This window comes from Gracilinanus agilis, chromosome 5 (genome assembly GCF_016433145.1).
Source record: "Gracilinanus agilis isolate LMUSP501 chromosome 5, AgileGrace, whole genome shotgun sequence".
Lineage (NCBI taxonomy): Eukaryota > Metazoa > Chordata > Mammalia > Didelphimorphia > Didelphidae > Gracilinanus > Gracilinanus agilis.
In genome coordinates this window covers 305,570,982-305,598,038 of record NC_058134.1, presented here as the reverse complement: position 1 = coordinate 305,598,038, position 27,057 = coordinate 305,570,982, and the positions used below count along the sequence as shown (strand labels likewise).

Sequence of the window (27,057 nt, the reverse complement as noted above, 5' to 3'; positions counted from 1 at the left end):
TCTGACAAGGAAGAGTGAAGGGCCTGCTTACCTAAAAGCCCCAGAAGCTTAAGCCTTTGGCTCTAATTTAAGACCACTCCTCCTCTCATGAGGAAGAAGGAGCAATTCTGCTGAGAATTCCAACTGAAGCCAGAAACTAGGAGAGAGAGATATGCTCAATATCATATGCTTTGTAGAGCAATGACCACAGGGGAATGACAAGAGAGGTATGAGTTTCCTCTTCATTCCTGGGCCCTGGCCATCTATATTTCTTCTGGGTCCACCTTCCCTAGGTGCAGCCAACTTCCCCACTGATAGCTGTATTTTGAGTGTGCCCCAGGTTTATGGGAGGAAATTTCTCTGGCTACTTTTCTTACTATGCCATTTCATTAAATTGCTTTGCTCTGAACTGATTCTGTCCTCTGGCTGAATGGAAATAAGTATGCCAGGAATAGTTCATGAACCATGACTTTGGAGGAAATGAACATCCTGGGTGTGACCTTCAACTCAGGAAAGCTCCTCCGGGGACCAAGGGAATAATATACATGGATTCAGAAAGATCAGAGTTCAAATCTGACCTCAGACACTTTTATTGACGCAGCCACAGGTAAGTCACTTAATCTCTTATTTGCCTCAGTCTCCTTATCTGTATAAAAGCCCCTGCCTTCAAAGGTTGTTGTGAGGATCAAATGAGATAATATTTGCAAAGCATTTTGCAAACTTTAAAGTGCTTTGTGCATGCCAGATGTTATTACTATTATCATTTTGTGCTACATGGTACTCTTCTGGTGCTCCATGCGGACATACAGCATGCCAAGCAAGCCTGGAGTCTATGGCATTGGGATCACCTTCTAGGAGGCTGGGAAACTGGGCATCACTGTCAGAGATCTATTAGGTTCCTTTGTCCTAGAAAAGCTATAATCCAGGACCTGCTAACTCACCCCATGGCCTGTCCTAAGTGAAAGTTACGATGAGAGGTACAAGCTGGAACCCTAGCTCATGGTCCCTCTGTTCAGATGCCCACATCCCTATGTTATTCCTCAATTCTTCCATCTTAGTTCCTAAAGAAAACTTAAAGATATCACCAAGGATTCAAGGACCAAATACTCCATAGGAATTTCTTAAGCTCCCTGAGGCCTGCTGTTTGCTGAATTGAGTCGAATTCCTCAACCTCTCAGTTTTTGGCTGATATCTGTTTAATCCTCTTCACCTGTCCATATTCTTATTCCCTTTTATAGATGAGGGCCTGAGCTTCTTGTAGTAAGGATACCAAGATGGAAAAGGCACAATTCTTGCCCCTAAAAAGCTTCCCTTTCAATGGGTGGTGGCATGGGATACATGGGGTTGCAAGTACATGAGGCACAAGAGGCATCACCATATATTACTGACTCATGAGGGACTGAAGGAAATATTTTCCTTTGGGGAAGGTAAAAACAGGGAAGCACTGGAATAGCTTCACATGATGGCAGAAGCCATAGTAATGGAAGCAGGGAGCTTGGGCACAGAAGATGAGGACTATGGATGGAAGAAATAGTAAGTGGTTCAGTTTGGCTAGAATAAAAGTGAAGTTGTAGGGATGCAGGGAAAGAGAAGACTAGGAATGTAGCCCGGGGTAACATTATAGTGTATGAAAAGGAGGCAGGACATGGTGTTCTTGGAATTAACTTGGCAGGCAATGGGAAGCCTTAGAAGGTTCTTTGGCTGAAGACTTGTGAAACAATAGAGTTATTTCTGCAGGGCTCAAGCACAAATGCATGCACACTTAGCTGAGAACTCTATGATAAATAACATTTCATATTTGTGGACTCATTGTCAGGGGAGGGGGGATGGGTTAAATTTCATGAACTATGAAAAATCACCTCCTCGAATCTGCAGGTAGCGTTCACTCTCACCATGGCACCCGGGGCAAGCACTTTGCTCTCATGCAGCCGCATACAAACGAGGTCGGTGGCACTGTTGGATGGGGCACAGACCAGAATCCTACTGTCTGGTAAAGTAGAATGAATCTGTGTCATAGATAAAAAGATCAAAGAGATATGGAAATCACAGCACCACCAGATATTTTTTAAAAACCACCACAGAACAATAATTTATAAAAATAAGACTGGACATAAGTGATGTAAAGATGGGAAGAGCCTGCAATCAGAGTCAGAAGGAAAAGCCTATTCTCTAAGTCTTTTTTCATGACTTGATTGTTCTATCTCCTTAGAAAAGTGCCTTAATCTTCCTGTATCTGTCCCTAACTAAAATGAAAACACCTGCCCTACCATAGCGCAGAACTATGGGATGAGGTTCAAAAGTACCTTTGGGAGAAAGTTTGATGGACTCAATGACCTGATTAAAACTGTATATATGTATATTTATATACCTGACATTTTTGCAGTCTGGTGACAATGGCCAAGTCTAATTTTAAGTAGCATTTCTTCTACAGGTAAACTTCTGCTACCGTACAATTGGTTTGCTTCCTGAAAATGAAGCAACTTCTAAAGGCTGAAAATATGATCCTTAAATGCTGTCAAATAACTCCACAGGCTACTTACTGAATGCTATGTCTATGTACTTAATGGACAATAATTCCCAGGAAGGTAATGATCCTGCCTCTTGACTCATAGGAGTAAGAAACAAATTATGGCTAGAGCTCTAGATAATTACCTGTAAAACAGCTTCTATTATGGTCACTGTCTTTCCAGTTCCTGGAGGTCCAAAAAGAATGTATGGGATTGGCCGACAGTCCCCACTTAAGATTCTTCTAACTGCTAGTTTCTGCTTCTCATTTAGAACTGGGTTGAAAAATTCACTCTCCTTCGATTTAGAGGCTTGTACTCCATTCACTGTGTACTCAAGGCACAAACACAAAAGTTTCATATAGAGGGCAAACAATTGAATACAATTTTCACCTTCCATAATCTTATTTAGAAGTATAGCATCACCCATTTTAATAGTAGAGAATATTACTGTGCTGAAAATGTCTTTACCCCAAGACCCAGTGAGGATCTACAAGTGGTGAAGAGGCCTGGCCCTGTGCTACTCTACCCTGCCCAGTTACTGGAGCAAGATGAGACTTCTTTAGGACAGTAAGGATGTAATGCATTAATTCCCTCCATCTATGCTCCCAGATGGGGTAAGAGAGGCCTGTAGGGGGAAGTTGAAAGGCCCTAAAAGAAGACTAATGATTAGTTAACAAAGCTCACTAAGAAACAATGTGCCTCAGTCAATCGCTCAATAAGCCTCTGACAAAACCTTACTATGTGCCAGGCACTGTGCCAAGCTCTGGGTAATTCCTTAGGGATTCTCTAACGAGTCACAGATGTAGAAGGTTTTTTGATGAAAAGTAAAGGAGAAAGTTTCCACACAGACCAAACAATAGAGTTTTTCAGTAAAGTATCAACACTTCATTTTTAACATAAAAAACCCTACATATCCATTCAATGTTATTTTCTTAGGGAAGTGGCAAAAAAAAATATCACTGGAGACATGTGACTGGAAGAGGAGGTGGGCCAATGCCATGGAGAGATCAATTCCAGGTACTCGGATGCCCTAACACTCCCCACTGAGATTGCTGGGAGGTCAAGGGAACAGTTCTCATCTCAGCAGATTGACTGGATCTCTTCTGGCAGGACACTGACAAGAATCACGAAAGATGAAGAGGTATGTTCAGCTCAAGAGGTGCTAGGACCCAGGTGCCAGAAACTCAGCATGTCCAAAAAAGGATCCATCATCTTTGTCTTTCCTGCTGTATCCCATCTCTCTGGAGGGCATAGTCACCTTGATTCACATCCTCAGAGTCATCCTCAACTGCAAGCTCACAGAAGCTCAAATTCAAGAAAGGAGTTGGTGAGCCTAACGCAAAGAGACACATTTTGGTTCATAAGAATTGCTAAGACTTGGTGGGATGATGGGTAAATGTCTCAAGATGCAGCTACCTATTTACAATAAGCATAATATAGAGACGTGATTCCCAAAGTGGGTGCTGCAGCAATCCAAGGGAGCGGTGATGGCCACACGTGCATTTGGAGGCGGTGATAGTATGTGACAGGAGGCGCTAAGTAATATTTTTTCTGGAAAGGGGGCGGTAGGCCAAAAAAGTTGGGGAACTGCCGATCTAGAGCTAAAAAGAATTTGGGTGGGGTAGCATCAAAAAAGCAGGTATGAGAGAATCACAGTGGGGAACACTGAGGTGCACTAGAGACCAACCAAACTAAATAAAGAGAGGAGGAATTCCAATTCTGTTAAGAGATCCCAGCCCTGGGTGAAGAGGCATGATGTGTAGATGGGTGGCTTTCATCATATAAACATCTAGATATTTGTTGGAACTCTTTCACTTTCAAAAGTTGAGTAGCTACAGCAACCAACAAAAGGAAATTCTATTCTGGGTCTGATTGTCACTGAGAAGAATTGATTGTAGAACTGGTAGAAAGGACGGCAACTCTGGAGAAAAATGACTCCTGCCTCTTAAGGAGTTGGTGATAGAGAAGAGAAAAACTGCTAAGAAGGCAGGACTCCAAGGACTAAAATTCAAAGGGTGTCTGCTCAGAGCCAGGACATCATAGTCCGGATAGGAAACTCTCAACACAAAATTCTGAAGACACAAAGGGAAATGATTTCAGTGAGGATGGAAAATGGGAACTATCTGAAGGGACTGTAGTGAATGTAAAGAGCACACCAACTGAGGTTTTTAAAAGAGAGAGAAAGGGGACAAGAGCAAGAAATAAAGGAGGAATACAAAAGTGGTGGTGGCGTGGGATGGTACTATAAGAATGGTATCAGGAACACAAAGATCAATCTGAGGCTGATGAGGGGAGGGACAGAAAAAAGACATCTTGTGGAAAAGAGGAGAATTAAAGAAAGGCTAAGACCCCTTCTCAGGATGGATGGGAAAAGACGAATGAGATGAGATAATATGACTTAGCTAGTATCTTGCTTCTCTTCTCTGCAGAGAAGAATGACCTTGAACTGAAAGGACAGAACAAAAATGGTTCAAATGGGGAGTTTAAAACCACTACAAATAATCAGAGAGTAAGAGAGCACTCTCTGAGCTGCCCTCGATCTGCTCACCTGGCCCAAACAAACTATATCCTTGGGTACTGAAAGAGTGAGTGGTTGGGATTCCTCAACCACTGCCATTGTTATCTGAAACACAGAAGAAAAGAAGGGATGTGATGGATTGGGCTCTCAGAATTTACAATAAGCAGGAATATTTCAGAAAAACCTGGGAAGACCTATATGAACTGATATGGAGTGAAGTGAGTGTACCAGTAGAACATTGTATACAGGGATAATAATATTGTATGAAGAACAACTGTGAATGACTTGGCTATTGTCAGCAGTTCAAGGATTCAAGATCATTCTGAAGGACTCATGATGAAAAATGCTATCTGCCTCCAGAGAAAGACCTAAGAAAGTCTGAATTTAAATTGAAGCATGCTGTTTTTCACTTTGTTTTCTTTGTATTTTTTTGGGGTGGGGGGATGGTCCTCTCCATTACACGACCAATTTGGAAATGTTTTGTGAGATATTAGATTTGTAACATATCAAAATACTTACCATCTTGGAGAAAGAAGGGAAAGAATTTGGGACTCAAAATTTTGAAAATTAATGTTAATAACTGTTTTTATAGGGGGCAGAGCCACGATGGCAGAGAAGATACAGGGACCCATCCGATTTTTACCAAATTACCCTCCAAAAGGCAATGATATAATGCCTCAAAATGAATTCTAGAGCAGCATAACCCACAAAAAGACAAGGCAAGGTAATTTTTCAGCCTGAAACAACTTAGAAAGCTTGGCACAAGGGATCTAGTACACCAGGGTGGAGAGGGAGTGCGGCATGCCAGGACAGGCCTCACTAAGGCAATAGGCCTTGGGTGCAACTGAAGCAATAGCCAAAGTTTCTGGAATGCTCAGCCACAGATAATAAAAGTTTTGGACAACTTCTCAGAAGGAGATTATAGGGGTCCCTTTGCTGGCTCTGGATGCAAGACTCTTGTCCCACTGCCCATATGCAGAAACAGATCGTAGTCCTGGATAGTCACAGGGTGAGGAAGAACACTAGCAGACAGTAGCACCTGCATCCACAAAGGAACAGGGGACCATGGCCACAGTTTCAAGGAGTAAAAGAGTGTTTGGGGTTACTCACAGACCAGAACACAGGCCAGGAAATTATTAAATACACCTTTCCTTATATCGTACCACCTTGGAAGAATGGAAAGCAGATAGATTCTCAGTGCCAGCTCTGAAAACAGCTCCACAGAGAACCTGAAGCTTGGAACAAATGGGCTCCCTTCATCTCTGTTTAGAGAGCCCAATTTTAACATTTTTTTTAATTAAAAGGAAAAAAAAAGAGGAAGGAAAATGAGCAAACAACCAAAAAAGAAACTCAACTTGGAAAGTTATTTTGGTGACAGGGTGGACTCAAACTCAGAAAAAGAACAAAGTCAATACTACTGTATCCAAAGTCTCCAAGAAAAATAGCAATTGTTTTCAAGCCCAAAAAGAATTAATGGAGGATCTCAAGAAGAATTTTAAAAACCAAATAAGAAAGGTAGAAGGAAAATTGAGAAAAGAAATGAAAGTGATATAGGAAATTATGAAAAAAGAGTCAACAATGTGGAAAAGGAGGCCCCAAAAAATGCTAAAGAAATTAATACCTTAAAAAAACAGAATAGGCCAATTGGTAAAAAGAGGTACAAAAATCCAAAGAAGAGAAGAATTTCTTAAATGATATAAAAAAATACACTGAAGAGAAAAACTTCTTGAAAGGCAGAATTGGCCTTTTGGAAAAAGAGGATTTCTTTTTCCAAAACACAAATTCACTGAGGAAAAGAACTCTTTACAAAGTAGAACTGGCCAAATGGAAAAGGAGGTACAAAAGCTCACTCAAGAAAATCAGTCTTAAAAATTAGAATTGGGCAAGTGGAAGCTAATGACTCCATGAGACATCAAGAAACAATCAAACTAAGTCAAAAGAATTTTTAAAAAATAGAAGAAAATGTGAAATATCTCATGGGGAAAATAATTCAACTAGAAAATAAATCTAGGAGAGATAATTTAAGAATTATTTGACTACCTGAAATCTATGTTAAAAAAAAATAACTTGGATATCATCTTTCAAGAAATTATCAAGGAAAACTGTCTTGACACTCTAGAACCTTGGTGGCAAACCTATAGTACACATGCCAGAGGGGGCACTCAGAGCCCTCTCTGTGGGCAGGCCTACCGTCACCCCAGCAGAGTTCACCAGAGTTTGTTACTAGAATGCCAGAATGATGCAGGGCTGGGCTGCTCCCCTCCCTCTCTCCACACGTATCTGAGGACATCAACTGCTCCTCTAAAAGGTTCAGTATCACTACTCTAGAACCAGAGGACAAAACAGAAATGGAAAGAAAGCAACATTCACCTCCTGAAAGAAATCCCAAAAGGATAACTTCCAGGTAAGGAGAAAATATTGCAAACAGCCAAGAAGAAAAAATTCAAACATCATGGAATTATAGTAAGGATAACACAAGACTTAGCACCTTCTCCAATAAAGAATCAGAGGGCCTGGAATATGATATTCCAAAGGGCAAAGGGGTTAAGACTTCAACCAAGAATAACAGTAAAATTGAGCATAATCCTTCAGGAGAAAAAATGGGTATTCAATGAAATAGAGCATTTTCAAACATTCCTGATGAAAAGACTGGAGCTGAATGGAAAATCTGACTCTCAAATATAAGACTCAAGAGAATCATACAAAGGTAACAGGAAAAGAGAAATCAAGACATAACAATAAGGTTAAACTGTGTATATCCCTACATGGGGAGATGATTCTTTGAATGCCAAAGAACTGTCATTATTAGGGCAGATGGAAGGAGAGTGTGTATATATACAGAGGGCAAGGGTGTAAGTTGAATATGATGGGATGATATAAAAAATTAAATTAAATTAAGGCATGAGAAAGAGGAATGCATTGGGAGGAGGGGGAAGGGAAAAATAGAATGGGGTAAATTATTCCACATAAAAGAGGCATGAAAGAACATTCACAATGGAGGGGAAGATAGGGGAAGTGGGGAAAGGAGCATGTGAAACTTACTTTCATCAGAATTGGTTCAATGAGGGAAGAACATACACAATCAGTTGGGTAGAGAAAACTCTCTTATGCTGCAGGAAAGTAGGGAGGAAGAGGATAGGAGATAGGTGGTGAGACACAGAAAAGAGGGCAAATTGGGGGAGGAAGAGTAATACACAGTATAATCATAACGGTGAAAAATGTTTTACAAGTCTCTCTAATAAAGACCTAATTTCTCAAATACATAGAGAAATGAGTTCAAAATATGATAATAAAAGTCATTTCCCAATCAACAAAAGGTCAAAGGATATGAACAGGCAGTTCTAAAACAAAGTAATTAAAGCCTTCTATAGTCATGCAAAAATGCTCTAAAACACTATTAATTAGAGAAATGCAAATTAAAACAACTTTGAGGTACCACCTCACACCTATCAAATTGGATATTATGACAGAAAAGGAAAATGACAAAACTTAGAAGAGATATGGGAAAGTTGGGAAACAAGTGCATTGTTAGAAGGGTTGTGAACTGATTAATTCAGAAGAGTAATTCAGATCCATGCCCAAAGGCTATAAAACAGTACATATCCTTTGACCCAGCAATACCATTATTAGGTTTGTTTACCAAAGAGATAAAAAACAAAAACAAAAAGGGAAAGGGCTTATGTGAAAAAAAAAATTTAAAGCATCTCTTTTTAGTGGGGCAAAGATTTGGAAAGTTAGGGGATATCCATCAATTGGGGAATGGCTGAGTAAGTTCTAGTATATGATTGTAATTGGATACTACTGTGCTATAAGAAATAACAAGCAGGAGTAGCTCAGAAAATTCTGGAAAGACTTTTATGAACTGATGCAGAGTGAAATAAGCAGAACAAGGAGAACATTACATGTATCTTTACAATGAACTGTGAATTATAGCTATTCTCAGCAATACAATGATCTAAAACTGTACCAAAGGACGCATGATAACAAAATGCCATCTGCTTCCAGAGAAAAAGAACTGAAAGTCTGAATCCAGACCAAAGTCAACTTTTTTCACTTTAATTTTTTTCTATTTATTTTTTCCACAAAAGGATTAATATGGAAAAATGTTTTACATTATTTCACATTTTAAATCTATATGATGTTGCTTACCATTTCAAGGGGAGAGGGAGAGAATTTAAGACTTAATATTCTTTGAAAAATGTTGGAAAGTTTTTTTCATATAATTGGGAAAAAATAAAATAAAATTTAACACCTTAAAATAAATTGCTTCTACATGTAGTTGGGAAAAAAATATTGATTTACCAAAAAAAGATATGGTGGAATATAAATGGATTATAGAAAGGCAAATATGATATATACTGTGCAAAATATAAGTAGTGAACTTGACTTTAATTCCTCAGAAATTCTAGAATGTCATTAATCTGTTGATTAATAAATTACTAGAAAAGGAAGTGGTAATCAGTAAATGACATCAAGGCTTCAGAAAGGTTCTGCCAGAATAATCTATTTCCTTTTTTGACAGAGTGATTAAACTGGTAGCTAGAGATCTAGTTTACTTAGATTTTAGCAAAGCATTTATCTTATTTTTATGAAGAATGAAAGGAAATATAGAAGAATGATTAAGATGCAATTGAAACTAAGACAAATGTTGAAGCTGGGGAGTGTGTAGGTGGTAAGCTTAGCTGTTCTGCATGAGCTTAAGTTACTGGGTCTAGAGCAGTGATTCCCAAAGTGTGCGCCACCGCCCCCTAGTGGGTGCTGCAGTGATCCAGGAAAGCGGTGATGGCCACAGCTTTTAACTTTTTTTGTATTACATTCTATTCTGAGTTCAATAAATAGTTTCATAATTTCAAAGTTCAATGTTTCTAATTTATACCTTTCTTTACTATATTTTACGAAAAAGGTAGAAACATCAATACATCTATCTTTCCTATTAATTGCTATTAAAATTTAAAAAATATTAATTTCCAGGGGGCGCTAAGTAATATTTTTTCTGGAAAGGGGGTGGTAGGCCAAAAAAGTTTGGGAACCACTGGTCTCGAGCAATGATGGGCAAAATTTTTAAAGAGGGGGCCAAAGGAAAGGAAAAAAACTTTAGGCGGGCCAATATAATTTATTAAACAACAACAATGATACATTTTACAATTCTTTTGTATTTGTCAGATTGGGAATAATGTCCCGCAGGCCAGATAGAATAGCTGCATTTGGCCCAAGGTCTGTAGTTTGCCCATCACTGATCTAGAGAAATCACATGAGGGACTGAAAGAGCCTGAGGTTGGGCAACCTCCTCTGCTGTCAACAATCTCTGAGAAACCCTGGATGGAACAAACAGGACTGCCAGGCACCAAAGGAGTCAATGTCTTGGTTTCCAAAAATAGATTCAATTCAAGCTCTGGTAAGATATAGCAGAAATTCCTTCCCTTTCTCCTCTGCTAAGAGCCCACAAATGGTGAGCACCTTAGTGAAGAGTAAGAATTCCTAGCCCTGGATGTGCTCACTTGATGGGGGCTCTGCTAACATCCTCCATCTCAGTTTTGTTCATGCCTCTTCATGGACAGGGTAGAGACATCTAGCCCAGAGGAGGGAGTTAGGTGAAATGAATAGATCAGTGTGATGATAGAAGCTATTTTCTAATGATGGGTTTTAGCCTAGGTTCTATTTGGATCAATCACTTGGATAAATAGCACATTCACCAAATCTGAGGATAACATTAAGTTAGCATGGACAAGGCATAATCAAAGCCCCAAAGCTCTATTTAAAAGGGACAAAGGTGAAATCCTATATTTGGGCTTTGAAAAAAAAGTTAAGAGCACACATACAAGACAGGAGAGATATTGTGAAAGGTCTTGTGAAAAAGACCTGGCCACTTTAAATGGACCACATGGTTAGTCGGAGCACCGAGGTGTGGCAGCCAAAAAAGCCAGAGTGGCATTGGATACAGAGGACAATGGGGGGCATATGGTGGGAATGGGCTGGCAGGCTGGTAACAGTGTGCTACCAGTGCTGTTCTCCTAACATCCTTCTCTTAAAAGAGGGAGGCTGGTCACTAGCAAGCAGGTATGGGGATTTGGAGTGGAATCTACATTGCTGGAGGGAACAGCCACACCAATAAGATCACAGAATCATTTGACTAGTACTATGCCCTGAGCAGATCCCATTTGGAATCTTGTGTTTAGTTCTGAGTGCCACATTTTAGAAGGGTTAGAAACAAGTAGATACAGAAAGGATTGATCAGCATGTGAAGTTAAAGACTATGTTATTTAAGCGTCATTGGAAAGAATTAGCAATGCTTATTGTAAAGAACAGAAAACTGGGGCAGGTAGGTGGCTTAGAAGATAGAGTTCCAGGCCTGGAGATGAAAGGTTCTGGGTTTAGAATTAGCCTTAGACACGTCCTAGTTGTGTGTCCCTGTGCAAGTTCCTGAACCCCCATTGCCTAGCCTTTACTGCTTTTCTGTCTTGGAACTAATACTTAATATCAATTCTAAGACAGAAGGTTAAAAAAAAAAAGAAAAAAACAAAGAACAGAAATTTTCAGATGGACATGAGAGTTCATTAAATATATGAAAGGTTGAAACAATGATGTGAAGTAACAGGAGGCAGACTTAGGGTAAAAATTTGCAAGATTTCCTGTATCTCCCAGTACTACTGGAGAAGACTATATAGCTTCACAAAGCTGAGGGTTCTTCATCATCAGAGGGGTTCAAGCCTAGTCTGGATGGCCTGTTGGAAATACTATACAAAGAATTCATAAACAGGCATGAGGAGGACCAGATGCCCTTGGCTTCTTTCTTATCTCTGAAATAAATATGATCAAATGTCCCCAACAAACCACCTAACCCATTCAGCAAATATCAGACTACACAGAATTTACTTGTCTGTGTGGCAAATGTCACCATGTCGTGAATGGAACTGGCATTTTTCTTCTTTGCCATGTGTTCCTTTGGTTCCTTTGGCTTTTTCTTATTCTGGAAAAAATCAATAAAGTGTTTAAATGCTAAAAACTTTAGAAAAACTCTTAAAAAAACCATTTATGCTGCATGAAGCTCAGATCACATCCCTCTAAAACAACCAATACAATGAAAAACCTTCTCTCACAGGCTACTTTCAAAAAAAACCCCCACAAAAACACAGTGCTAATTAATAAATGATTGTCCACCATCATTTGCCAAGTGTTAAATAGAAGTCATTTAAAGATTACCTTATTTCCTTGCTTAAGAGCAGACTGTTCATCATTAGCTGTATCCTGCAAATAGTTCCAAGTCCCAGAAACTTGTGGAGACTGTAAAATGATACTTTCTGGAAATAATACTGTGGTTTTTAAAACGAAAAAGGGGAAAAAATGGAAATCGTCAAGTGAGTCCCTGCCATTTCATACTGACACAAAGCACAGGATGACATCCACAGTTCTCCCCTTCCCTGTGCCCTCCCTACTTTTCAAAGTTTTCTACACGACTAAAAGTAAGCAGACATTCACAGTGAGTCAAGTGAATCCACAAATACAAAACAATTACAACAGAAAGAACAGAAAGAAGAAAACAGGGCAGGCAACTTTTCTTTCTGGTCACTAGCCAGGGCTATTTCAGGGCTGAAATATCTTGGATAAACAAAGCTTAACAATATGAATGTCAAATTCCCAATATTTCTTTTCAAGATTTCATGCTTTAGAGGATACATTTTTAAACTGGGCATATATATCTAAGATCCCATAAAAACAGTAAGGAGGACAAGCAGGAGAGGGGGAGTAGGACCTCCCAGAGCCTACAGTCTGACCTTTTTCACCGAGGTGTATTGCCTGCTCAACCGCAAAGTGGCATCTTCTGCTGGTTGTACTGCCAAAAAGAAGAAAATACAAAACATTAGGGGCTGAATCTCTGGAGTCTCTCAAATTCTGGAAGGATAGAAGTATGATTTTACTTTTCCTGCACATTCCCCTAAAAGGCTCTTTTAGAATAGAAATACCCTGGGGAGCCAGTGGCAAGGGACAGCCCTTCATACTCCCTCCATGGTGGTCAACAGAGAAGTGAAGTTATTTATAAGAACCAGCAATTTAAATGTAGTTGATGATCTAGATCCTCCTGTTGGCAGACAATTGTGCCCTAGAGGCACTTCCAGCTGTTCTGAGGGTCTTCCCCGCATTGTCCCCCAGTCTACAGATGGAAGGGGATAAGGAAAGTAACAGAAACTCCAGCTCAGTTTATGTAGGCAGAAAAAGGGCTTGGAATCTGTTGTCTCATCTATTAACCATGTCCTAGGGTTGGTGCCTAAGATGGGTATGAGGCTGGGCACATCAGATGCCCCAAATGAGGCTGGGGGAACTCTCCAAAGGTGCATGGGGGACTCTGAGGCTAAGGGGCTGGATCTGGGCCATATAGACAGGCAGTGTCAGAGGTGGCCTGGAGCCTGAGTTTCTGTTTGCCTCTTGATATAGTTTCTGTAAAATGCCATGTCTATAGTCACTGGTCAGTAAACAATGAGAAAATGATAGCTCTGATGTTTCAAGGGCTGCCTTGCCCTTTTCTGAATCTTTTAAAACACTCTCACAGGTTTCTGGTAAGGATTAATTTAAATGGAGGCATTAAACTGTGGTTGGGATCTCTTGATGACATGGCCACAAAAAGCCTCAAGCCCTGAAAATACGTTGGAGAAAAATCTGGCTCTGACTCAACTTGAGGGATGTTTCTGAGGTTCCAAAAGGACTACTCGATTTCTACAACATTAGACTAACCCTGACTGAGTTCTGAAAGTTCTTCCCCTAATGTTTTTTTTTTTAAACCCTGACCTTCTGTCTTGGAGTCAATACTGTGTATTGGCTCCAATGCAGAAGAGTGGTAAGGGCTAGGCAATGGGGGGTCAAGTGATTTGCCCAGGGTCACACGGCTAGGAAGTGTCTGAGGTCACATTTGAACCCAGGACCTTCCATCTCTAGGTCTGGCTCTCAATCTACTGAGCCACCCCGCTGCCCCCTCCCCTAATGTTAAAGACTGGTTTTAATTTAAACTTTTCTATAAGCTCAGATCCATGCAACTTGACTAGAAAAATGAGGAAAGAGCAAGAAAATCTTGGAAGTGAAAGCCTGGCTTTCAGAAGTTTCATGAAGTACTTTACCGATTGAAAGTAAACTCCACATCCATTGGCTCAAAGTTGTAGGCTTCTTCAAACTCTGGATTGAGTTTAAGGGTGACATCTTCTTCATGAATCTTAAAAAACAACGGACAACTGAACTGTGATAAATTTCATGTATTAGACTCCTTATAACATAACCAAACACATCAAAAGCTCTTTAGAGTCTTGATTTGTTCTAAGATCTGAAGCCAAAATTTGGCTACATATGTATTTATAACAATTTTAAGCAAATCGGTGACTACACCATTAAACAAAAAAGGAAGTGATTGTTCAGTCCTAATGAGTTCTGCATATCCAAGACTTATCTGGGGAACACAGACCACTGTCACTTTCTTGCTGTGAGAAATCAAAACTACCTTTGACCAGTTAAAATGGTCTGAGGTTTCTTTTCCTGGATGTCTGGCCCTGATAATCTAAGAGATGACACAACTTTTTTCAACTGAATTATCAAAAAAAGTACTGATCATGATGTCATCATAGATTGTGAAAAATATGATAGGTGGGATAGACGGTGATTAGGATTTTTTGACCCACAGAAATGGCCACTGGCCTGAGCCTCACCTCCCATTTGGCTGAAGGAGTGTAGAGAAGCAAAGCTTCCCCAACTTGGCAACATAGGAGGCCTAGAGTTGGGTTGATTTTTAGCTTTTTCTTTTCAGAGCCAAAAAACATTTAGTGGGCATCTAATAAAGAGTGACAGAATTGGTTAGTTGTTAAAGATTATCGTTTCAAACCCTCTGAGAAAACGATTTGGTCATAGACTCCTCTGTACTGTGCCAGTCTTGCATTTTGCTCATGGGCACACACGTCTCTATAGCTCCAAAGGCCTGAGAAGGCAGAGCCTGTGTCAGATACCTCCCTTGAATTCTCCAGGGCTGTGTAAGTAAATGAAGAGGGAATGCTCAATACATCCTTCTTAAGCAGATAAAGGAGAATCCAAGGCAGGTGTCTTCCTGGTCTAACCAAAGACTGTTCTTCATAAAAAAAACTTCAGCCAGGCCTAGAGATGGGAGGTCCTAGGTTCAAATCTGGCCTCAGACAATTTTTAGCTGTGTGACTCTGGGCAAGTCACTTAACCCCCACTGCCTAGCCCTTATCCTTCTTCTGCCTTGGAATCAATACGCAGATGGAAGATAAGGGTTTAAAAAATAACAATAAACTTCAGTAAAGCCATGATCCCTGAACTGAGCAGGTGTTATTACCACCAGGACAGACAGCTAACACAACATAATAACAAAAAATTGGGGCAGAATTGGTTGGAATGTAAAAAAGAAATGCAATAGAGAGAAATGTGAAGACTCCCACCTGGGTCCAGAAAGGCATCCCTCCTGGCACAAGTTGGAGAAGGTACATTAAAGAACACTTGTCCGTGTAGTATTTGAACTGTTAAGATTTACATGGCATGGCCCCCATTAGCTTGTGGAATTTGGGGGCCTAGCTCCCTGGATTATCTCACCTCCAAGTTTCTAGTTAGAAAGCAGAGAAAACATTCCCTCCTCCATAGCCCTTCCTTAAGGTGTTTTGCAGACCAATCAAACCCAACAGTGACTCACCTCAGTCACATAGCCAATGTACTCGATAACGTGCTCATTGTAGTCCTGGCTTTTTAAAATCACTTTGTCCCCTGGTTAAGAAAACAACACTCTTACTTCTGTACATGAATGTTCAACTAAATGTACTGAAAACCCCCATGAAGTACTTCCTATGTTGAAGACAGTGAGACCGGGAGACAAAGGTCACCCACCAAATTTACTCAAGGGACACATGGTTGGCCTCCAGGCACCCCTGCATGAGGCATGATCTCTGGAGCATGGAGTAGCCCAAGCTGTCCTCTCCCATTTCTGCCCATCTCCTCTTAAGCAGCCTTCTCCAGCTCTTCATGGCTAACACCCCAGTCTATTCCTCTCCCCCCCCCCCACAAAAAACAACACTATTCCCCAACTTTCTGGTGAACTATTAGGTCTGAGAGTCATCTGGAGGCATCTTTGGTATATCCCCTCCTAGACCATGAACTACATCATGTCAGGGCTCACTTCTTCTCAAGGCTTTGTTTCTTCCTCCATACCACCACACTTTGCAAAAAGGAAGTGATGAATGTTTGCTGACTTGCCAATCAGGATTCTAGTGGGATACAGAGGTGTGAGGGACAGTCTTTTTTTTTTTTTATATTTGAAAAATTTTATTTAATGAATTTAGAATATTTTTCCAAGGTTACATGAATTATCTTCTTTCCCTTCCCTCCCCTTTCCCCCTTCCTGTAGCCAATGAGCAATTCCACTGGGTTTTACATGTATCATTGATCAAGACCTATTTCCATATTATTAATATGTGCATTAGGATGATCACTTAGAGTCTACATCCCTAATCATATTTCCATAGACTTATGTGATCAAGCAGTTGTTTTTCTTCTGTATTTCTATTTCCATAAGTGGGACAGATCTGAGGGAACTAGAAGGAATCAAGGGCCAAACGACCAGAAGGGCTGGAAATGGGTCTGGGAGAGTGGAAAAGGAGATAGGATTAGGGCCTGGTCAGAGAGAAGCAGGAAGCAGTTTTTGAAGACCTCAAAGAAGCTGAAGGGTTATTGATATAAAACCCTGGAAGAAGATGGCAAGGAAAGAGAGAGAGAGAGAGAGAAAGTTTGTGAAACAAGTGTTTACCAGTCACAGACTGTTTTAGAAATAGACTGCAGTGTGAATAGTAACAGAAATTAAATTATGGAATGGAATTGTTATCTTGATGAAAAAAGGAAAAGAATGATTGTAAAATATTTCTTTCCCTACCTTGATTTCTGCCCTTCTCTGTATAGCAAGATATTAGAAGTAAAAAAAACCCAACCTCACCTGCGTACAAGGATGGGCGACTCTCTGCCAATCCTGGAACCTCCAAAACCAAGTAATTCCCATTCTTTTTCAAAATCACTCCACTCATATAGAACTCCCTGATTTCTAGCTCTGCATGAATTTCTTCAAGCCACAGCAAAGTGGAAAACTTATCTTTATAGTTTGACATATTCAGCAGCTGAAATAAACACAGGAGTTAGTTAGGGAAAGGCCTAGTGATGGCCTGTTATTTTTCCCCATCAGGGAACAAGGCATTCCCAAAGAACTTTAAGACCTCAATTTCACTTTAGAAGAACTTAGGAAATCTCTCTAAAATGTAACACATCCCTCTCTGCTTGAAATTACCCTAAACCCAACCTACCTCATTCTTGCTAACTTAGGACCCTAATGGCAACCCTGGGGGCCATTGCAATGTACAGAGTGGAAGCAGCCTGGTCCCTACCTGCTCCCCATCCCAGATGTTTCCTTTTCTCTCGAGAAACTAGTTCTTGCCATAACATCTGTCTTTCCCCTGCCTGCCCCTCTCTGGTACAGATATGGAGCACCAGGTTAGCCTCTGTCTTTGACTGTCCCTCTTTCCCCCCTTGGCCTCTTTTGCTCCCAGACGAGACTGTAGGTATGTATGAGGAGTTGTCATGAAAGCAGGCTGTAGTACCTCAAACTACACCTTCTTGGTTTTGTTTTTCCCCTAGGACTGTTGGTGCTCAACAGGCTCCTGGTATTTTATGTTAAAGAGAGGAAGAAAGATGTTTTTTCGATTAAATTCTTATTGCTCTAGATATAGAATGCTATGGAGAGAGAGACCTGGGCAAAGAAAATCTTAGCTACATGCCTCAGACAACTTGCTATGTCTCATTTATGAAGTCGGAGAGGGGTTGACATCTGTTTTGGTGGAGGGGATACCGTTTACTGATGAAATCATATCTGTTTTTCAATTAAGAAAAATCTGTTTCCTCACTCTATCACCACTTCCCCCCAACCACAAAAAAACAAAGAAAAACAAAACTCTTTGAACAAATATGTGGTCAAACAAAAGAATTCCTGTACTGGCCACTTCAGATAGTGAAGAGAACTGGAATCTCTTAAAAATGTCACCCAATGTTCTGGGTCATGCTAGTGTTGTATGATAACAAGTCGTCTTCTTTTCATTGAGAAGAAACTGGAAAGTTGTAAACCTTCAAGCAAAGGAATGGGCCGTACATAACACTTTAACTGTCACATGTAAATGACCACAAGAACTGTATTTTCAAGCCTGGGAACTGTCTTCATGTAATGGTACTACTCCCATGGCCTAGTCAAAGGAGAATGATGTACTTTGGAGCTTTGCCAGCAGCCATCTTGGACAGCTACTTTCTAATATTCTCACCAGAAGCTCAGCCTTTCAGCAAACACCCCAGAAGGGACACTGGTAAGGTTCAGCCCAGAACTTTGCAGGAGAGATGAACATTGTAGGATAGGGTAGACTAAGGAGATGTGGAAAAAGACAGATGTCAGAGGCCCAAGTAACCCGGTGTTCATTCTTCTTACCTCTGCAAGCAACGGCTGAAAAGTTAATATATCTAGTTGTTGTTCCACACATCTTTTTAGTCTATCTGGTATGGGATATTGAGGGAGGAAACTTGGCAACTGTCTTCTTAGATTTCTTAAAAATAAATCCCAAAATTTAATAAGCAAACGTTCCTATTCTTACAATGTTAAGGCATTCCCCTAAATTCACTCATGTATAACTCCCCAATTTAGCCAATTCATCAAAAATAATCACTACAATGTATAAACTATGGTCAACTATTAGAAATGCCACACTTTACCTAAATTTCCTGCTAAAAGAATAAAATAGGAGTTTACAGAGCCATTAAATAGATCTCATTTATGTAACTTTTAAGTTTACAAAACACTTTTTTCAAACACAACTTTGTAAGGCAGCTATAGTAGTATGATTATCTCAATTTTACAGATAAATAAATAGAAACTCAGCGAGGGTAAATGATTTTCTCAAGGTGACCAGCTAATGAGTTTTGTCAGAATCTCAACCAGGTTTTCTGACTCCAACTCCAGCACCTGCTCCTATTAAAATGACAATGAAAAACCAGGAGCAAATGGAAGATAAAAAAGGATTTTTCCACAACATGAGGATTCATGACCCCTTCTCCCCACAACATCTAGAGGAACCAGGGATAACCTTCATTCTGTTCTCTCCCAGCCACCCCTTTCCCACTGGCCTTGTGCCACATCCTCCCCTCTGCTCAGACCTGAGCTCCCTGGATAGCAGTCAGATGAGAGGAGACTAATCGGCAAAGTGACCATGTTGTTGATACTTTGTCATGTTGATCTCAGGCCATCAGAATGTGGACCTGAAAGTCAGGGGAGTAGGAGAGGTCCCCAAGGTCACTCCTCCTGATGGCAGGCTGATGCTAAGACTCTCCCACACAAAGAACACCACAAGCTGGGCACATGTTGGCCACATTACATTTCTGCTGCAATACCTTTTCTGCGTTGTCACCACCACGGTTGTCTTGGGAGACGTCAGAGCTTGGGCAGCTTTAGACTTTTTCCAAGAAAATGGTTCTGTGACAGCTATGAGTAACTCTTCTTCACTTACTACGTTCACTTCGATGTAACGCCCAATAACAAAATCAGAAAAACAAAGCAAAAGGAGATCCATGCAACGGCCAGGATTCCTTGAAAAAGCAAGAGGAGAAAATCTGCTTATTGCCCAGTTGGTGTGTGCTATAGGCCTTTTCCCCTTTGCTACTTCTCACCAATGCTCCTCTTTTTGCTCTTTAAGTTTAAACAAAACAGGTCTACTACAAATCTCCATTCTTAAAAAGAAACAAAAACAAACTACGCTCCCACTTCATCGCTCTTCCCCTGGCATGCTCTTCAATATATTCCTCATTCTGCTTATGTTTCTCATCCTGTCATGAAAAGGGTTCCAGGGCTCCAGATATAGCCAGACCAGGACAGAGGACAGTGGGCCCATCACCTCGTTAGGCTGCTTTGACTTAATGCTGGTCAAGATCACCTTGGCTCTTCTAGCTGTGCAGACATCCATGGAGTTTGCAGCCCACCGAGCCCCCTAGACCTCTGCCCAACCATGTGTCCCCTCTTGTACCTGAAGAGTCAATTTCTTGGACCTCAATGTAACATTTCACACATTTCTGCTAGGGAAGTGAATGAAAATGACATATTAAGTGTGTTCTACATGTTAAGTACTGTGCTAAACACCTGGAACACAAACAGAAAACAGACAGTCCCTGCTCTCAGGGAGTTCACACTAAATGAGTCCTAAGGACGCTGCAGCAGGGCAGACAAGAAGAGACCTGAGTTTTGGGGCTATATGTAAAGTCTGGTGGTCTTTCATCTCCCTAGAGAGAATGGATATTATTGATTCCAATCTCATTCAAGTCCTGTGAGCAGAGAGAAAGCAAAGGGGCACTGGTAACAGCAGCAGGCCAGATTCTGGACTGGCCTGGGCTGGGGAGATGGCAATTGGAGAAGATTGAAGAGATGGGACTTGTGATCATGGATGGGTATACCTTATCTGAAAGAACAAAGCAGCAAAGTAAAGGCACACAGTCAGTGCTTCATAAATGCTTCCTGACCACCTAGAAGGAGATAAGGACAGGGGAATAAGTGGGGCAGCAATTTAGGATAAGAAACAACTGGCATGGGCTGCCAAGAACACTGTGTGGAAGTGGGAATCCTGGCTCTGACTTTGGGTAAATGGTAAATGGCAGAGCAATCAATAAATTCCTGACTTGCTTTGGTTATCACCTGCATCTTTAAAAGGCAAGAGCCAGGATAAAATGAAATGGATACTTTTGACACATTTAGATCAGAAGGAGAGACTGGTTGCTCAAGTGGGGAGAAAAGACTCATTTTATCTTCAGAGCTCTGGAGAAAGGAAAGGAACATCAGACAGGGACAGCATGGATCCTGGATTCTGAAAGAGCAAACTGAAGAATTTGGAGGAAGAACAGATGGGATCCCAGGACCTAAAACTGTACATTGGAAGTGAGTTCAGGAGGAACCCTGCAACCTTTTCATACGACTGTAACTCTCTATTAACTCATCTTTCCCTGCCTTTCCTTCATCCTCCCTGTGGCCTCCCTTAGTTTGCTGAAGTTAACCAGTTGCACATTATATTGTCCTCTTCTTGTCCTACCCCCCCCACACACACACACCTTGTGGAAGAGCTAGCCCCCGCACATACCACTGAATGGAGCAGAAGGAAGTCATGCATCCAGGATGCCAGTACTCACTACAAATGATTCCTCTCTGGTCTTAATTGGGTACTCGCTGCAGCAAAGCAAACATTTTACTCCTCTGCATGACTCCCTATCACACTTGCCACAATCTCTCCACTGAAGACTTCACCTCATAATTTTATTGGGAAAGTAGAGGCCATTAACTCCTCTTTCCTGTCCTCACCATTCTGTCTTTCTTACTCAGAAGTCTAATGAAGACATGCCCTTTCTTTCTTGACAAGGACAACCCTTCACACCATGCTTCCTTGATATTACCTCCTGTCTTCTCCAGGAAAAAGCAATCTCTATCACCAGGTCTCTCTTTAACATTCCTTCTCTTCCCACATCCTGGGTCTTTTCCTGTTCCCTGCAAATATGCTCAGATATTGTCCCTCCTCCCTTTCACAGCCAAACTCCTATAAGAAGTTGCCCATCCTTGTCTTCATTTGATCTCCTCTCATTCACTCCTTGATGTTTCTTGGAAATCAATGGCCACCCTCCTCCCAACCCAGCCTGTCTATACTTGTTTGCTCTCTTCTCAGCAATACATAATCTTTCTCCAAAGCTGCCAGGGATCTCTTAATTGTCCCATGTGACAGCTCTTTCTCAATCCTCATTTTTCTTGACCCTCTCTTCCTGGATACTGTCTCTCTTCTGGGTTCTCTTCACACCACTGTACCTTGGTTCTCCTCCTATCTCTCTTGTTCTCCATATCTGCTGTGTTGATCATGCTCGGCCTGGCACATTTTTTCTCTCTCTTGTCTCCTGAGCTCCAGTTCCCATTTCATTCTATACTCAGCCTATCTAGAGGAAAAATCATTATCTTTATCATCAAATCTACCCTATTTGAGAACTTCCCTATTTCCTTCAAAAAGATCACCATCCTTCTAGTGACTCCAGTCCATGACCTTAAAGCCATCCTTAACTCTCCATTCTTCACCACTTCACATACACAACTGGCAGCCAAATTGAACTACTTTGACATCTACATTTCTACCATCGGGTTGCTTTTTTCTACTCACATGGCTATCCATGCTGCAGCCTCCTCTCCTACCTCTCTCCCCAGATCAGGTCCTATTGCGATAGTCTCCTAAAACCAGCCTACTTGCCTCAAATCTCTCTTCACTCCAATCAACCCTGCAAACAGAACCCAGAATGATATCCTTATAGCACAAGTCTGGCCACCTCATGCCCTAGTCACTAAACTACTGTGACTCCCTATTGCCTCTAAGATCCAAATACAAATTGGTCAGTGAAATTCATTCGCAGTCTAGCTCCCTTTCCAACCTGATCCTAACAGCCCTCCCTTGTCAAGCTTTCTGCTGCCTGGGCAAATACTCATCTCCATGCTTTTGCCCAGACAGTTCCCTATGCCTGGAATATGTTCCTGTAAGCTCAGCTCAAGCGCCACATGAATTCAGACTTTCTGGATCTCACCCAAAAGTGGGTGCTTCTCCAGCCAATCACCTTGTTTGTATCTGGATGTTTCCCTCCATCGTTAGACTTATTACCTTTCTAAAGGTGCGGTCCCTCTTCCTTTTGTATCTGTATACCTAGCACTATGACTGGCATAGAGAAGGGGCTTAATAAAAGATACATGATAGAATGGTTGAAAAGAAAACTCTTTTCAAATTTCTCCATACTAAGATTTCACACTCATACCACTTACTTGGCATCACAAACAATCACAATGAATGTCTTTTTGCCTGGAGGGATTGGAACTTCTCCACTGTGTTCTTCAGAGCCTGTCTCTGGTTTCTCTAATGTGTCATTTTCCTTTTGTTCATTTGTTCCTTTAGCCGTACATTCCTCTGGTGCAGTAATATCTAGATCTAAAACTGGACCATCATAAGACATTCTTAGTGGACTACCTCCTTTATAGAGAAATATGGGTGACAGCATCAATGACAGCTTACCAACTTGTATTTCTCAAAGTATAGTAAGACACAGAACTGCTCAGTTCAAAGACTTGAAAGAATACTTCTAGCAACTTTGAGTAGCCTGCTAGGAAGGGAGAATTCATGACAGGAGCTGCAGAGAAGTAGCATAAGATGAAGTCTACACAGGTTTATAGCTTTTCAGGATCTATTCTGTTGAAAGGAATACCCCCATTGTTGAGAAAAGAGGCTCATTAAAGAATTACAACTCTTCATAAGAGAACGAACAGGATAATTTGGAATAGGACTGGGCTCTGTCCTCACATTTTGAAAATAACTGACAAGAAATTATGTATATGGAATTAATTTTATTGTTTTTTTTGTTTTTAAACCCTTAACTTCTGTGTATTGGCTCCTAGGTGGAAGAGTGGTAAGGGTAGGCAATAGGGGTCAAGTGACTTGCCCAGGGTCACACAGCTGGGAAGTGTCTGAGGCCAGATTGGAACCTAGGACCTCCCGTCTCTAGGCCTGACTCTCAATCCACTGAGCTACCCAGCTGCACTATGGAATTAATTTTAACCAGCATCAAGAAAGCTTCAAGAGATCTGATTCTATTTTCCTTTGGGTAGTTGGATTAAGATAAGATTGGGACAGGGCCCCCTAAATGGCATTCTTCCTGGTGAAGGTCAGAAAAGTGTGACAGAATTCAGAATCATTTCAAGCTTCCATAAGTGCCTTAGAGAAATATGCTTAGTTGGAAACTTGATAAGCACAACTTTGGTTATTGTTTGGTTCAGCATTCAAAGCAAAAGACAATGTTCCATTAAACAATAATAAGATGATTGTATACCTGGAGAAGGTTCGTTGGAGTCCACAGAACTGCTATCCAATGACTGGCAGGTTATCTCTTTATTGCAACTGGGAGTTGAACTAACATTCTCCTCTGAACAACTTTCTTTGTCAGAGGCAGAAGAAATATAAGATTCTCCTGTGCACCTTTGATCTGTATCAGGCAGCTGAAATCTAAATTGTTTAGATTTTTCCCAGCCAGCTAGCCTGCAGCTGACTAAGTACTGCAGCACATTTCCTTTATTCCTAAAATAAAAGGAATTAACTGTGAATAGCAAATACAGAATTTCTACCACCAAATACAAATTCTTATTGTAAGCTGAGACTTGCCTTCTACTAAAACAACTTATTGAAGAAACACCAATAAGAAATGCCTTTAGCCTGGTTTAGATACCAAGGAAGCAATTGTCAAATGGAATTTGGTAAATAAAAACGTAAATGATGCAAACAATGGCCAAAGCAGTTGTTGAGGAATTCTTATACTGTACATAAATTTTAAATAGCAAACTTACTCTATCCAGATGACCATGTTTTTACTTTCTCCTTCTTTTAAGGTTCCAAAATTTGTCATTTTTGTAACTTCAAGACCTCCTTTGTTTTTCAAGAGAAGGGTTCCATATGACTCGTCAACTCCTACTTCACTGATGATATGAGAATCTCTGAAGAAATCACCAACATACAATATTTTTACCAGTTTTGTTTAAAAAAAAAAAAAAAGCTCCTGCCAGGCCTACTCTCTTAGATTTAGTTCTCTAACTTACTAAATCTCTTTTTGAATTGTCAGATGAAAAGGCTTTAAAAATGAATTTCAGGGGGCAGCTGAGTAGCTCAGTGGATGGAGAGCCAGACCTAGAGACGGGAGTTCCTAGGTTCAAATTTGGCCTCAGACACTTCCCAGCTGTGTGACCCTGGGCAAGTCACTTGACCCCCATTGCCTACCCTTACCACTCTCCTGCCTTGGAGCCAATACACAGTATTGACTCCAAGACGGAAGGTGAAGGTTTAAAAAAAAAATGAATTTCAATGCTCAACTAAACAAATAAAAACACAAGGTCCTTTCCCCACTCTCCCCATTTTGAGAGGACATATGCTTTCTATCAGTCTTGGGAATTAAGAAGTCTTGGAAATGAAGGGTCAAGGGACAGGGTACAGCTTGCACATTTCAGAGGGATCACACATCCTGAAAACACAACATGACTTCAATGATGATTAGCCGCAATATGTCAGGAAGACTTAAGTTTATATATGCTTACTCATAAATGTGTTTTGAAGAGTGAATGACATGAAACACTTTCCACAAAACACTAAATGGTTTTCTCTTTTTTAAGAGTAAATGAAAAAAATTTCCTAATTCTCCATGTCTTTTCCCTTGACTCTTGCTTCAGTAATTTTCTGTAGTCACTTGAGACAAAATGGTAGGGAAGTAAGGAAGAGCTGGAAGACTAGTGGTTGGAACTCCTAAGCACCAGGCAGCACCCCCCATCTAGAGCTGCAAGCTATTGGCAACATTTCACATTGATCCCTAAATCAAGTCACTTAACTGTGCTCAGTTAGTGTCCTAGAATTGGTCAATTCTAGATTTATGTCATCATGTAGCAGACCCTTCTCCTTATTTCACAGAGGACTTCAGCAACTTCTCAAGTGATTTCCATGTTTCCCTTCCCTTCTCTCTCCCCCATAGCCTCTACATGGCTATCAACTGAAATTCCACTTCTCTGTATTGTCTCCGGGATAAAACACAAGCTCTTTTCAGCAAGATCCTTTCTGGACTTACTTCCTATCTCTTCTTCCTCCTCTACACCACACTCTTGCCACACCAGCCTACATTCTAGTTCCTCACTGCCTTTTCCCAGCCCTTGGTCTCACACTCCTTTATTCCTGAAATCCACGGCCTCTTTCCAGGCACCTCAAGTGGGAGACCCAACTCAGAAAATCTTTCTTGATGGCCCAAGTTGCTAATGTTTACTTCTTTCATATATTGTTGGGTAGATTTTTTATTTATTTGTCCATAGGGATGTTCTATTTCTCCATACAATGTAAGCTCCTAGAGGGCAGAGCCTATTTGAGTTCTTTCTTTATATCTCTATTGCCCAGCATATTGCTGGAGGCTTAACCAATGCTTCATGAATGGAAGGTGCTCCTAATGGACAGGAAATCCACCAGAGATCAATAGGCCCCACTGCTGAGTCTCACCTTTCAACAGGAGCCATGCATAGGGCCCGCCAAATATAGCATGACTGGTTACTCTCCACCACCACCACATTGACCACATCAGATTTCCGAGGTTTATAGCCTTCAGGAAGTCTCAGGGAATCCAAAGTGAAAAAGATGCTATCATCGATTACCCCATTTCTTCCACAGAGACTGGAAATGCAAACCTGTAATGATTAGAATAAAAAGAAAAATCATACTCAACACTGATAAGAAAATATGACCAACTCCTTAAATATTCCTTTGCTCATTTCTTTCAAAGTAACCAAGGCTAAGAGAGGGTGCTGGAGAAACTGAGATAACAGGAAGTGGTTCTTGGGAAATCTGACCAAAATCACAGAACTCCTACTATCTGAAGGCATCTCTGAGGTCCCCTAGTCTGAATGCCAGTTTGGCAAGTGCCGGTGCTTGAATAATTCTAGGAGACTTGGGATCAATCGAGGCAGTCTATACATTGTGGAGACAATGGAAACTGTCAGTAATTCTTCCATACTGCTTCAGAAAGAATTAATCTCTTTGACCAATATAACACCTTTGAACTGAAATCTGCTTCCTCCTGATCTTAAAGGACTTCCTGGTTGGATAGAAGCTCAGAGATCATCCAGTCCTAAACAGGAGAAGGTCAGCTATTTGAGAGTAGAGACTATTAACAGTTTGTTACCTGATCTACTCGTTTGTATCTCAGTGGCTTCACAGAAATTGCCTCACTGTTCCATGTGGCTGGCTTAATGAAATATTCAGCTTGTACCCAATCACCCTTACAAGGCTCAAAACCTAAAAAAAGTAATAAAATATACATGTATTTTAAAGTTCTATGACTGTCAAATGGTTTCTTTTACAAATGGCATTCATTTTGAAAAAAAAATTTTTTTAAACCCTTATCTTCTACTTTAGAATCAAT

The 27,057-nt window shown here is 40.7% G+C and overlaps 1 protein-coding gene across 1 annotated transcript in view; it reads right to left on the bottom strand.

Moving 5' to 3' along the window:
* Window positions 1-27,057, bottom strand: part of MOV10L1 (Mov10 like RISC complex RNA helicase 1) — a 66,787-nt gene that overhangs the window by 25,238 nt on the left and 14,492 nt on the right. Inside the window, 13 exon segments of the mRNA XM_044679287.1 lie at window positions 1,839-1,985; window positions 2,632-2,810; window positions 11,878-11,971; window positions 12,205-12,314; window positions 12,777-12,835; window positions 14,112-14,203; window positions 15,683-15,753; window positions 16,973-17,150; window positions 18,500-18,614; window positions 19,456-19,650; window positions 24,458-24,586; window positions 26,121-26,323; window positions 26,818-26,930. Coding sequence (XP_044535222.1) covers window positions 1,839-1,985; window positions 2,632-2,810; window positions 11,878-11,971; window positions 12,205-12,314; window positions 12,777-12,835; window positions 14,112-14,203; window positions 15,683-15,753; window positions 16,973-17,150; window positions 18,500-18,614; window positions 19,456-19,650; window positions 24,458-24,586; window positions 26,121-26,323; window positions 26,818-26,930 — 1,685 coding nt within the window.